The sequence below is a fragment of the Rhyacophila brunnea genome, unplaced genomic scaffold, assembly GCF_057557595.1.
Source record: "Rhyacophila brunnea isolate RB1 unplaced genomic scaffold, BYU_Rbru_1.0 scaffold_6, whole genome shotgun sequence".
NCBI lineage: Eukaryota > Metazoa > Arthropoda > Insecta > Trichoptera > Rhyacophilidae > Rhyacophila > Rhyacophila brunnea.
The window spans coordinates 18,529,198-18,542,358 of record NW_028233276.1 but is presented as its reverse complement, the minus strand read 5'-3'; the positions used below and the strand labels follow the sequence as shown (position 1 = coordinate 18,542,358).

Here is a 13,161-nt window from a genome sequence, read left to right as displayed (position 1 = left end):
TTTAACTACACACCATATTATTATCTATTTTTACTATACACTGAACTCCCTTTTACACGGTTTTTTACACGATTTCGAAATAACACGGTGCAAAGCCATCAACTCTGAATGCATTTTGGAGACCAATTTGGCCAGAATGTGTTAAAACATAGTGCATAAATTTTGTTACCTTCATTGATAGTAATATAATATCAATGGTTACCTTTGATTTTTTAAATTATTTTAGTGTATACTTTTTTTACACGTTTTTTTAACACGGTATCGCCTGGAACATATACCGTGTAAATGGGGAGTTCAATAACGTTGTTGGCGAACTCCTGCATACTTAAAATCATGGCCCACTATAAATAGTTAATAGAAACTGTAAACTTCGATGGCAGTGCTAGTCATTGTTCATATTTCAAAATACAATATGGTAAACTGTTTGTAGAAAATGATGGTTGTTGCATATCTTCATTTACTGCGAACAGGTTACCGCATTGCATTCGAAGATAATCAATAACTAGCACTACTATCGTAATTCGCAATTCAGTGCCTGAATATAGTCGGCATTGGCTTAAAATATATAAGTAGTAGGTATGTTAAGTTGTATGTACTAGCGATAATGTAACCAAACCTTCATGTGGGTAGGTATATTAGAACAATTAAAATTTGAATATGGATTAGTACAAAATCTCATCTGTAAAATATAATGTATGTATCAAAGCGTAATATAGATAGTTACGTACGGAGAATAAACAATTGTATTGCATGATGGATTAGAGTGATTAAGAATATAATATAATCCTTAGACATTTTGATGATACCCTTTCTAGTAGAAACCGACGACGATTTAAAAAACGGAGTTGTAATATATATACGTAATATAATTTTATTATAATTACCAATATGTATGTATGTATTAAAGCCGAAAGATGTTATTAAAATAAAGTTATGTAGATACGCTTTGCTATTAAATGACGTAAAGGACAGCCAAAGCGACTGATTTATACAAAATAATCTACGTTATCTGTTGCTACTGTGGGTATTCTTCGGCATGGCCACACCTGTCCATTATTCTTCATAATAACACCTAGGCGTCCTTGACTCGAGTATTCGATAAATAAATGAGCTAGTGTACCTACACGGGAAAACACTGAGGACATGATACATATAAACAAGATGAAACTCGCCTTGTTTTAATTTATTTTGAAATTGTTGTAAGTTAAACGGAACCTAAACTGTTTTTTTTTAATGACTGAATAGTTCGGCACTTTCTTAAGAGATGTTACACAAACTTTTTTTATTGACTGAGAATAGTTCGGCACTTTCTTAAGAGATGTTACACAAAAAGGAACTTGGTTTGTTGATAGCTCATACATCAGTGTCCTATCAGTGTGGTTTCTGGACCATTTGTTTTTATTTTACTAAGTTATTTCTACCTCTACCAAATACTACTATACTAACTTATTCATTGTTTTAATGACTTCGTTTAGTGAGGCTATAATCTTTGTCTATTATCTCAAAACTATTTTACATACCTACTAGGTACAGTCTCTTTCCAAGACGTCAATATACATTAAATTGATTTTTAAATTATGTTCTAAAACAACAAATTATAATGTTTCTTTTTCTTGTGTAATTAGTATTTCGATGTGATCTAGTGGAGGTAGATGCCATGTAATGGAACATCGTAAGTTTTGACTATATTATCCAGACTGAATCTTGTGACCTTTTTGTATTACAATACTTGATGGCGATTCCTCAACGTTTCGACTATGTATGAATTAGTAGATAGAAATAGGAAAAATAATATTTTGTCCTTACACATTGAATGATTTTTTTATATTTTGACAATTTCGTCATTATGTTGTGTGATTTGTCAATTTAAATATTTTAATAAACTGTTTCTTTTATTCAACGAATAATTCACAATATTTGAGAATTTAACATTCTATGTATTGGACATACCCGACATACATATTTTGAAGTAGGATGCCCGCAGCTTAATTGGAAAAGCACATTAGCGCGAATCCAGCTTTTACAGGCCAGTCGGGTGTTTTTTTTTATTTCTAAAAAAGATTTTTTAGAGGGTATATGCATGATATGTTTTCAAATTTAATTATGTATGTTCAATCTAAATATTATTCTAAATAATATTCACCTCTTCACACTTCTTTCACAGGCAACAATAGGTATATATGTTTGTTTTATAATGTGAATGCTTTGATCCCGGTACAAGTCGACTTTTGTATTCAAAATTAGTAAATGCAACTTAGTATAATCGATTTAAACAATAATTTAGAGATCTATGCTTATGAAGTTTGCTACAAATTAAATGCGGATGGGGCACCCTATTTAATCATTAGTCTCACCTTTATTCTCATATATTTAGTTAGACTATAAAAAAAGTTTGTCTCTAGGTCTTTGTTTGAAAATGACTTTAGGTTGGCAACACTTTTTTATTTAATATTATTTTGGTTGAGTTTGATGACACTCATTTTTTGTCGTAATAATTATTATCAAATAAGTATTTTTTCGTAATTTTCAACGTCTTGTTTTTTATTTGAACACGTGATTTGGTAATTGAAAATAAATGTGTTTATTTACCAAGGCGATGTCGTACTTATTTCTTATAATATATCTTTTGGAATCCAGAGCATGGGTATTCAACATGTTGACTTTGCTGGGCCACATTGAGTGAAGAGGAATTCTTTTGGACATCAACTTTTTTAGCTCTTCCTAAAAATCTTTTTATCACCTTCAAAAGAACTTATCAAATTACATTTTAAATGAAAACATAAAATACGATGTACCTGATGATAATAATATATTTAATCAATAAAATGTGTTGAATTGAAGTTTTCTAATTCACTCGCAGAGAGGTATTACGATCACCTTAATCACAATCAACAACCAAATTGGCACCAACGCCCAATGGAATCGGAATGCCTGAAGGGCTTATCATTCTATTTAGAAGCGTGTACTGGTATGATATAGGTAGGTAGGTAAAACGAATAAATTAGTATCTCAGTTAATATTAGGTAGGTAAACATCGACGTAACGTAGTAAACCAACCAAATCAAGATATAAAACGGTGAATCCGTTTTTCACTTTTTGGAGTACCTACTTATTGGTTTTAGAGTAAATCGATAAAATAATGTTATGCTTGCTGAGGAATTTACCGATAAGTTTTATGGCTTTTTTGTAGATAGTCACGTAATATAATATGTGGTATATAGGTACTTACCATACCTATCGATTTGTCGCTACTCTTTCATATATGTATGTAGGTAATGTCTATATATACCTTCACAATTTGGAACCCTCTTAAACATATCTTTTAGTAAAAATCTTGGTGCTGAGCGGGACTTGAACCTACATCTACCATAATGTCTTTAGGTAAACCATACTTGTTAATCACCATGTCTGCATTGTTGAATATATCCACCAGTATTGTATAATTCTACCACTTTAAGTAGTTGTGAATCATCTGACATGGTCCATTTTCTTTTTGTTCTGTCAGGGTGGCGGCGTGAGCGGCGGCGGACTCGGCAGCCCAGGCGGTGGAGGTCTCGGCGGTTGGGAGACGCGCAGGGTGAGTGTCTCGCGTGTCCCAGGCTACGGCTTTGGCATCGCAGTGTCGGGCGGCCGCGACAATCCACACTTCGCCAGCGGGGACCCCTCTATCGCGGTCAGCGACGTACTTAAGGCGGGGCCCGCCGAGGACCTGCTGCAGTAAGTCTGAATTCACTTGTATGGGGTGGCCATTTCTGATTACAATTTATCTCATATTGGCCTGAAAACTAATGGTTAATGTAATGGGCGACTGTCGCGACCTAGATTAATCTCTGAAGTCTAGTCCAAACCCAGATCCATCGGTTTAGTGAACATTAAACATTGTATACAAACTGTTTGAAAGTTGTATCAAAATTGTTTCTGAACATTTACATACATGTTCTGATACACATATCCAATGTTTTGTTTTCTGATGCGAATGGACTAGGCTTGCTCAGTAGGGACAGAATACCATAAATGTCATACCACACTCTTAGAAATGTGGGGTGCACATAACAGGTGATGGCATTACAAGCGATATCAGTCGATCGCCATAAATAATTATATCAACTAGTCAATTCTAAAAAAACAGGTACCATACTATATGGTAATGAGTTGCGGCACCTTATGAATCGTTAAAGGTTTAAGTGTGATTTTTGACCTGACATGGCCACATGCTACCCTCAAGAAAGTTTCAACTTGGACTGCCTGTTCTTCGAGTCAACTGGATTTCGGCATCCTGGAAGGCACTAAATACAATACACAGTCACTATTCTGTCATCAAATATTCAAAAAATTGTATATTATTGTAGTCATTTGTGGTGTTGAAAATTGAATACTGCTTGTACCTTAATATTGTCTATCCCGTTTCAGAGTAAACGATCGCATAATGAGCGTGAATGGCGTCTCACTGGAGAATGTAGAGTACGCGACGGCGGTTCAGGTCCTTCGAGACAGCGGCAACACGGTTTCGCTGACAGTACGGAGGCGAGCTGCTCCTCCCACCCCAGCCCCAGCGCCTGCTCCTACCTCTCTCAAGGTCACACTCACAAAGGCGACTAAAAAAGAAGGTAATGTAGAAATAATTCTGCTTGTAACGAATTCCTATATATAATCACTTTGTATTGATACCGGCTCAGGTTGTACACCCCATGTTAGTGCTAGAAATAACCTAAGCACGTTGGAAATTAAGGCATCGGAAAAAAGCAAATGATATAGATTTGTGTTAAAAAAATTATAAAAATTATTGGTAAATAATATAGCAATACTAGCTGACCCGGCAAACGTTGTTTTGCCATCTAAATTATTTCTAGTAAATATTTTGGTTGTTAAATAAAAAATAACGAATGTATTGTAAGTGTGTGGGGATGATATCTATGACAGAAAGAGGAATGGAGCACTGTAGACGATGACCGCCGATAACATATTCATTGTTTGATCTCTTAAAAGTTAAATGTAAAGTGAAAAAAAATTAAATAAAGAAAATCAATATTAATTTTGAAGAGCAATTGAGTGTACAATATTTTTTGTCAGTCCGTCTTTAGCCAACACGAATAAGCTCGATGGTTTGCCCACGCGATAACATGCCACGTACAATTGTCCGTGTGAAAAACATGGTGTGCCCAGATCTAAGCCGCAAACAGACATCGTTTGGCCTTGCGACTTATTGATTGTCATTGTGAATGCGAATCTAATAGGAAATTGAACGCGTTTGAATTCAATTGGCACGTCTGTAAGAATTATTGGAATTCGTGGCAGCAAAACATTTTCGGCTCGGAATTTGCCATTCAAAATGGTGGCTTCGATAATGTTTTTCATCAATTTTTTAATGACCAATTGCGTGCCATTGCACAGCCGTGGTGGGTTCAAATTCCGAAGTAAAATAACCGGAGATCCAACTTTCAGTCGTAGAAGGTGTGTTGACATGCCTGGTAAATCCAGTGAGTTCAAAAACTCTGTTGGATAATTTACAGCTTCGTTGACATCGCAAACTGTATCGATCGATTTGTATGATACCAAATCGCCTGGCAACGACTGCTGTATCTTGAAGTTTAAATCGTCAACGTCCACATTTTTTGCTGCCAACATAGCTCTTTCTGCTAGCCACGCATGATTTATGTATTGTGTGCGTACATCGGGAAATATGCGGTCAATGAGAGCATTTTGCGAATCAACGATTCTGCAGAAATTAGTGGGCAATTTTATGCATCCAGTATTTTCATAGACAGCAACTTTTCCATCGCCGATATCTAACAATTGGTTCGAGAATGTGTCAGCAGATGGATCTTGTAGCATTTGCACGCGCATGTTTATTTTTAGCTGGACTTTTTCAACATTACGCCACAGTGGCGATGATTTCAAGCAAGCGTTGATCTCATCAGCGTACGTTGAACGTGGAATGATGGGAAGTTTTTATCTGAAATCACCTGAAAGGAGTAACAGAGTGCCGCCGAATAGTTTGTCGTTGTTTTTATATCTTTGAGTGTTCTGTTCAACGCCTCAAGAGAATGTTTGTGTGCCATAGTGCATTCATCCCAGATGATAATTTTGCATTGTTTCAGCACTGTGGCTATGGACGATTGTTTTTTATGTTGCACATTGCGTCTGGGTTATTATGAATATTCAGTGGCAGCTTAAATGCTGAATGAGCTGTTCTGCCTCCATCCAATAAAGTTGCTGCAATGCCAGATGATGCAACAGCCAATGCAATGCCATTATTTGATCGTATTTTGGCGAGAATTAGCGAAATGAGAAATGTTTTGCCAGTTCCACCTGGTGCATCCAAAAAAAAGAATCCACCTTGTCCCGCCAAAACTGCCAGCATAATGCGGTCGTAAATGATTTTTTGTTCATGAGTCAGTAGTGGGACATTGCGAGTAACAATCGCTGCCATTTCTGCAGTATCGTACTGCAGTTCACGATTCATTTCGGTGTCCATTAAATCAGAAGTACTTCGATTTGGCGGACTCATACCGAAATGACTGAGTGGTAAATTGGCAATGACAACGCAAAGATCCTCGATAGTAATCAATGCTTCATTGTACATAGCGTCACTGAATGTAATCGTTAGATCGTTGCACCGTGTACGAATTCGATGCAATATATCGTCAGTCATTGAATCTTTGTGCTTATCCCACAACGTGTCTGCTCGTCCCGGGAAACATGTAGTCAACACTATAGCGAATAGTAGACGAATTTGTGTTGCTGTACAGCCCAATGCTGCTTCAGCAAGCATATCGTCCCAGTGATTGTCGTCTTCGAGCAAGCCGAGTGCAAGGCATGCATCTTTATATGTTGGATACTGTTGCCCATTCACTTTGCGTATATCTTGAAATGATAATGAGCCGGTGACATTAACCAACGACAGTCGCAGATGGAAATACTCAATCTGCCTTGGATTGACTGTATATACTCGGCCCAAAGTGTTTGATTTGAATAGGCCGGGGCACGCAACAATTGGTGTGCCTTGCTTGCGGGGCATCCATTTCTTTGTTTGATTCCATGTGAAATAGCGAGGTACTTCGGAATAGAGTAATGTTCGTGCAAAGGCACCGAAAGTATCCGCACGATTACACAATTCGAAAAATTCGGTGAGTGTAGTTTTTGGTGGATTTATGGCACGTTCAAATGCTGTCTCGTTGGTGAAAAATACGCGCTGGCCGTTTTCAAGATGGACGGCTAAATGTATAACTGGGGACCCAGCAGTCATGAATTGGGAAACCAAAGATACGCCAGACAGCTTCATTGGAGCTGATGTACCGGCCAATTTGGTAGCGCATTATTTTGTCGTTGTCATTCAATCGAGGAGCATTCACATCGGTATTTTGAATTTGAAATACAGCCATATCGCTGCCTTTATTCACATACTTGCAAATGTATTTGATGCTCTTCACCGAACTGCAGAACTCAACATTAATATGAGCATTGAATGTTTTGCTCAGCAGAGGCGAATATGGTACCACCCAACGATTGTCAATGTCAATGTCTGCGTTGTTGATATTTAGCGTAAATGATTGTCCGCCATTATCAGTATTTCTTCGACGATATATTGGATATCCGTCGACATTTGTGATCGTGTCGTCGGTGAAATGTTTAGGAAAACGCTTTGTACATGAAATGTCAAAATAATGCGACGCTTCTCGTGAATTCTTCTCGGACGTAGCGCCATCTGTCATTCAACAACATAAATAATTTCGTTCTGTTTGAAATACGAACGACGGTTCATTTGTTCATACAAAAATACTAAAATCGCGATTAAAAAATGGGAGGGTGGAAGTAGGAGGGTGAAAATTTTGGGTTATAGGTATTTTTTGATACCAAATAAAAAAAAATTACAAAAAAAAAATTGTCAAAAAAATAAAAGAAATTTTTTTCTGGATAGAGATACCCGAATCACCTAGCGGTATGAAATATACTTGTTGACCTATTCTTATACCTAACAAATATACATAAAAAAAATCATAAAAATCGGTCGAGCTTTAAAGAATTTTTTTTCTGGATAGAGATACCCGAATCACCTAGCGGTATGAAATATACTTGTTGACCTATTCTCATACCTAACAATTATACATAAAAAAATTCATAAAAATTGGTCTAGCGGTTTCGGAGGAGTTCGACCACAAACATCGTGACACGAGATTTTTATATATATAGAGATGTATCATGAGCTTTTATAATTTTTCAAGGCAATTATATAATCAAATTTTATTATTTTACAGATTTTGGTATAGTCCTTGGCTGTAAATTATTCATCAAAGAATTATCACCAAGAGCCAGAGAGCAGTTGAATTCTGCCGGTCAATGTCTCAGCGAAGGTGATGTCCTCACCAGAATAAATAGTTTAGCTTGCGGGGATACCATGACTCTGAAAGAGGCTAAGAAAATCATTGACGGATGCAAAGAGAGGCTTAGTTTAGTTGTGCTACGAGAATCAAGAGCGGCTGTGAATAATTCTTCTGGATTTCATGATCAGAATTTTCACAATAATTATGGTAAGTTCTTTGTTTCATACTAATACTAGTTTCATAGTATTTTGATGCTGGTTTGCACGATCATTTCTTTTGTATTTTTTTCCGGCCCGGTGAAATGCTTTTAAACAGTTTTTAGTACTTTTACGATGGCCATTAATTAAAAATAAAACACAATAATAAATGTAGTATGTATGTATTCCACATAATTTCTGAACCGGTTTTGTCCGCTTCAGTGGAACATTAGGGGGTATCAGTTGACAATAACTATTACATAATATTGTGTTTTATTGCAATTAATACAATGTCTTTCTGTAAAGAATTGACAGTTGACTCCATCAAAAAAAAAAAAACTAAAAAGCCATCTTCAGAATGATCAATTACTGTGATAGCTTTACAGTTTATTTCTGTTTTAACAGTTTTAAGAGTCAAATTTTAGTGGAACATTTAATGGCCATTCCACATTATTAATGTAGTGTGTTTGAATTGGTAGTGTTTTTAGTAAGAAAGAGAAACAATGACAAACACCCAGGCTTTGAAAAAATCACATAAATGTATTGTGACCTTACCGAGAATCAAACTCAAGGCCCCCGGATGAGAGGCCAGTGCCTTACGCACTAGCCAATAAAATCATAAAATCATTAGTAGCCCTCTTTCCTGCTTCATTTTCATATATTTTGTCTATATGGAAATGGTTTTCCCCAAAGTCTTTGGTTGTAGTATTGGCTTTGAATTTATCGAAGTATTTCTTTCCCACAGGTTCCGACGCACTAAACTCTTATTCAGGACAAAATCTATATGTAGCCCCACCGTCAAGATCTACGCTGATTGGAGACAGTGGGGGCGTTCCAGCGGCTGGAGTGGGGAGTGGCGGAAGGTCTCGTGGACCCCTGCCTGCCTCCCACGAACCGCCGGCCTCACCCCATCACCTCCATCCTCCTAGACCCCCACCTCCCAGACCTGAAGGTAAGATAATATCTGTGGTTTTGTGTTTTATCAGGCAGCTTGTGGCAATTGATTTGTGTAATCTAATAGTGGGAAATGTAATCTGTAGACGGCCAGTGTTTCAAACAAAATATGAAAAAGGCGTTGATTTGACGTACTTCACTTTCAGATACATCTGTGCGTAAAGAAATGACAATTGTTAAAAAACGTTTCTATAAGAACATTTAAAATGTTTTGTATTCCACCATGGATGAATGGAAAACGTTGTACAGATTTTTAGATCGGATGATCAGATGGTTTCGGACTAGACATTAGTATTAATTTTAGTGAAATCATTCGGTCACTTTTACCATCGGTTGGTAATATTCTGATGTATCTGAAAGCAGTTCAATTCTCCTATAATTCTCCCGATCGTTTCCAACCGTTTGGTTAGCGTTTGAGGTAGCAGGATCAAAAATCAAAAATTCTGCAAAAGTGACACGGATTTTTTTCCAGACATGAATATTTAGCATTTATTTACCTTATAAATATTTATACCATTCTTACTGAAAGTGCCCCTCTAAACAATTGAAATGTAGCATTTGTACAATATAAGACCAGTATTAAAACAAAGACTATATCCTTAAGTTTTTATCATGGCTGGGGACGTTTTAGTGGTGTTTTGCAGAACTACAGATTCCTCCGTCCTTAGCAGTCCATGCATCGTTATAAAATCGCAGCCTAGATAATATTATGGTGGATTTAGAATAGTTCATATTTTATGATTATTGATACTACGAATTGTGATCAATGACTGATTTTTTTATTTCAGATTATTATAGCAGTAGAAGACAATTATACGAAGAAGACCCATTGAGCCAAAGAAATAAACCAACGTAAGAAACAGATTATTTACTCCCTAATTCAAAAATCTTAGGAATCCAACACGCTGAATTTAAGTTAATACATAATATTGGAATAATGAAACTTTTAACAATTTACACCACTTCTCTGAATTATAATATATTATTTTATTTAGGAGTGAACCCCGCCTAATTAGCTTCCAAAAGGAAGGATCAGTGGGGCTGAGACTGACGGGCGGAAACCAGGCAGGCATATTTGTGTCCGCCGTCCAGCCAGGAAGTCCGGCTTCACTACAAGGACTAACTCCCGGAGACAATATCCTCAAGGTATTTTCAACACATCACTATGTATTGCAATATTTATACACTTAATCAATCTCAATCAAACTTGAAGGTAAATCCAGAAATTGTGATCTTGGAATGGATTTAAGATATCGCTGCGAAATGGTCACCGCATTAAGAACTAATAAAATACTCCATCTTTAACATATCGTCTGAAGTTGGCTTATGCATTAAACAAAATTATTTTGATTGATGAACTGTGCTTTAATGAAATTGATAAAGTGCATTGGATTATAATATTATCTTACTTGAAAAAGTGTTCAATGGCATTAAACACTAGAAGAATATATTTCTAGACATTGTCATATTAATATTTTTATTAGTTTATTAGAATCTGAGTGTTCATATGTTATGTCTGATATCCATCCATGCATTTATGTAATTAAAATACGGCATTTTAGCGGCGATCTGCCGTACTACAATTCTATTCAACTACCCAACTGGTATCAAAAATACGTAAATAATGGGAATATATTTTTTTTTATTAAAAATCATACATTTGGTTTGGACCATAATATTATGTCAACATGTTCTTTCACCTTTTCTACAATACTCCTTTTTTCTTAAACTAATTTTTAATTGAGACTTTATTTGAATAGGTGTAAAAAAAAAAACAACAACAAACACAATCGCATTGTGTTACCTTAGCTTGGGCACTGCAACCATGTCTATCCTAAATAGAAACACACTACTGAAATTCTTTTCAATGATTGCCATGCACTGAATTGAACGTATTCAAATAATTTAGATTTTTAATTTTGAATATTTCGGATGTGAATTGCATGAAATAAAAACATAAAACCGGGAATTAGATGTACTAAAATGAAATGGGACTGCAGAAACTTCACGCAGAAAGCGAGAAAATGTGAAATCGGGGTTCACAGTCATGACAATTAGGCTGTAGTACATTTCTAAACATATTCATGTTAGTCCATCTGTGCACTTATATTGTTATAATTATTGCTTGTCCCGCTTCTTGCATAAAATATCTACATATTATTATATTTGGTTTTGTGATAAACAATTTTTGTTTATTCCAGGTGAATGATATGGAAATGAAAGGTGTAACCAGAGAAGAGGCTGTGCTGTTCTTACTAAGTCTTCAAGAACAAATAGATTTAATAGTTCAACATTCACCTGAAGAATATCAATCCATTTCTGCCCAACATAGAGGTAAAGTAATGCTTAATTTTATATACGGGTAATTTATTACAATTCACATTCATTCATAAAATAATGGGACATATTTATGTTCAATCGAACTGCACTTCATTATTTTATAAATAGATCATATTTAAAAAATATATTAAGTAGTATGTAACTACATACATACACAAGGCTTTCTTTAAAATGAATTAATATTATGTACATAATATGAAAATTGGGGTTGGTAATAATTTTGTTATATTATCAAACGATTAAATTGGTAAGTATTAAAAATTTGTACTAGGAGAGAAAGTGTATTAATTATTTATAAGCTTGGTTCACACCATTGATATTATTTTGTTTTTCAGGTGATTCGTTTCATATAAAATGTCATTTTCACTATGCTGAAGCCACTAAAGGGGAGATGTCATTCCGCAGCGGTGACGTCTTCCATGTTGTAGACACGTTACATAATGGTACTGTCGGAGCGTGGCAGGTCTATAGAATAGGTAAGATTTTTTCATCAAATTACTGTTATACTAAACATTTGTTACCTTAATACAGAACTAGTTTAACTGTACTTTTAATCAATACATGTGTAATAAATCTAGTATGATGAAACCTTCGATGAATCAGTTTTAACACTGTAGAAAGATCATTTCAATGTTTATCAGTTTGGCTTGATCTGCATTCAAATGAATGTTTATTCATATTATAGCCTATAATATATAGTGCTTCCTAACCTTTTCCGAGTCACGGTACACTATTTAAATTATAAAATTTTCGCAGCACTGTAGAGTAGGTACTTACAGAAGAAGACATTTTTTATGTCTTTCCCAAAAAAAATTCCTTCTAAAAATAATATTGTACAAAATCAAAATCGAAGTCGAGACCCATTTTTTTAGCTTTTCTTCCCAAAAGTAAGTATTCCCAAGAATTCGATTCAAAGCCTGTGGCGTATTTCCCAATCGTTCACGGCACACTCATTGTGGTCCTCTGACCTATGTCATTCATATATGGATGACCCCTAAGTGCATAACCCCTAATAAACGCAAGATTATTCATCGGATAGAGCAACATCATTATGTGTTTGTTATTTACAGGTCGCAATAATCAGGAAGTACAGAAGGGCATCATTCCAAATAAAGCGCGAGCTGAAGAGCTGGCGACGGCGCAATTCAACGCAACGAAGAAAGAACTTACGACCGGCAACTCCGAATCTCGAGGGAGCTTCTTCAGGCGGAGAAGATCCACACATAGACGATCTAAATCACTCGGAAAGGTAAACAAACTAAACTATGCAAGTGTGAAATTTAATAAATAAATAAATAAATTCAAGTCCCGCCCGGCACCTATTTTTAATTCAAGATTTTTTATAATAG

General features: G+C 35.7%; 1 protein-coding gene across 6 annotated transcripts in view; it reads left to right on the top strand.

The window, feature by feature from the left end:
• Positions 1-13,161, top strand: part of pyd (zonula occludens-like protein polychaetoid) — a 210,948-nt gene that overhangs the window by 175,482 nt on the left and 22,305 nt on the right. For all 6 annotated transcript variants that reach the window (XM_085957307.1, XM_085957305.1, XM_085957306.1 and 3 more), the window contains 9 exons: positions 3,506-3,717; positions 4,411-4,607; positions 8,256-8,528; positions 9,264-9,470; positions 10,261-10,324; positions 10,468-10,618; positions 11,674-11,806; positions 12,148-12,288; positions 12,883-13,061. In XM_085957307.1, the coding sequence (XP_085813433.1) occupies positions 3,506-3,717; positions 4,411-4,607; positions 8,256-8,528; positions 9,264-9,470; positions 10,261-10,324; positions 10,468-10,618; positions 11,674-11,806; positions 12,148-12,288; positions 12,883-13,061 (1,557 nt within the window). The remainder of the gene's footprint in view (positions 1-3,505; positions 3,718-4,410; positions 4,608-8,255; positions 8,529-9,263; positions 9,471-10,260; positions 10,325-10,467; positions 10,619-11,673; positions 11,807-12,147; positions 12,289-12,882; positions 13,062-13,161) is intronic.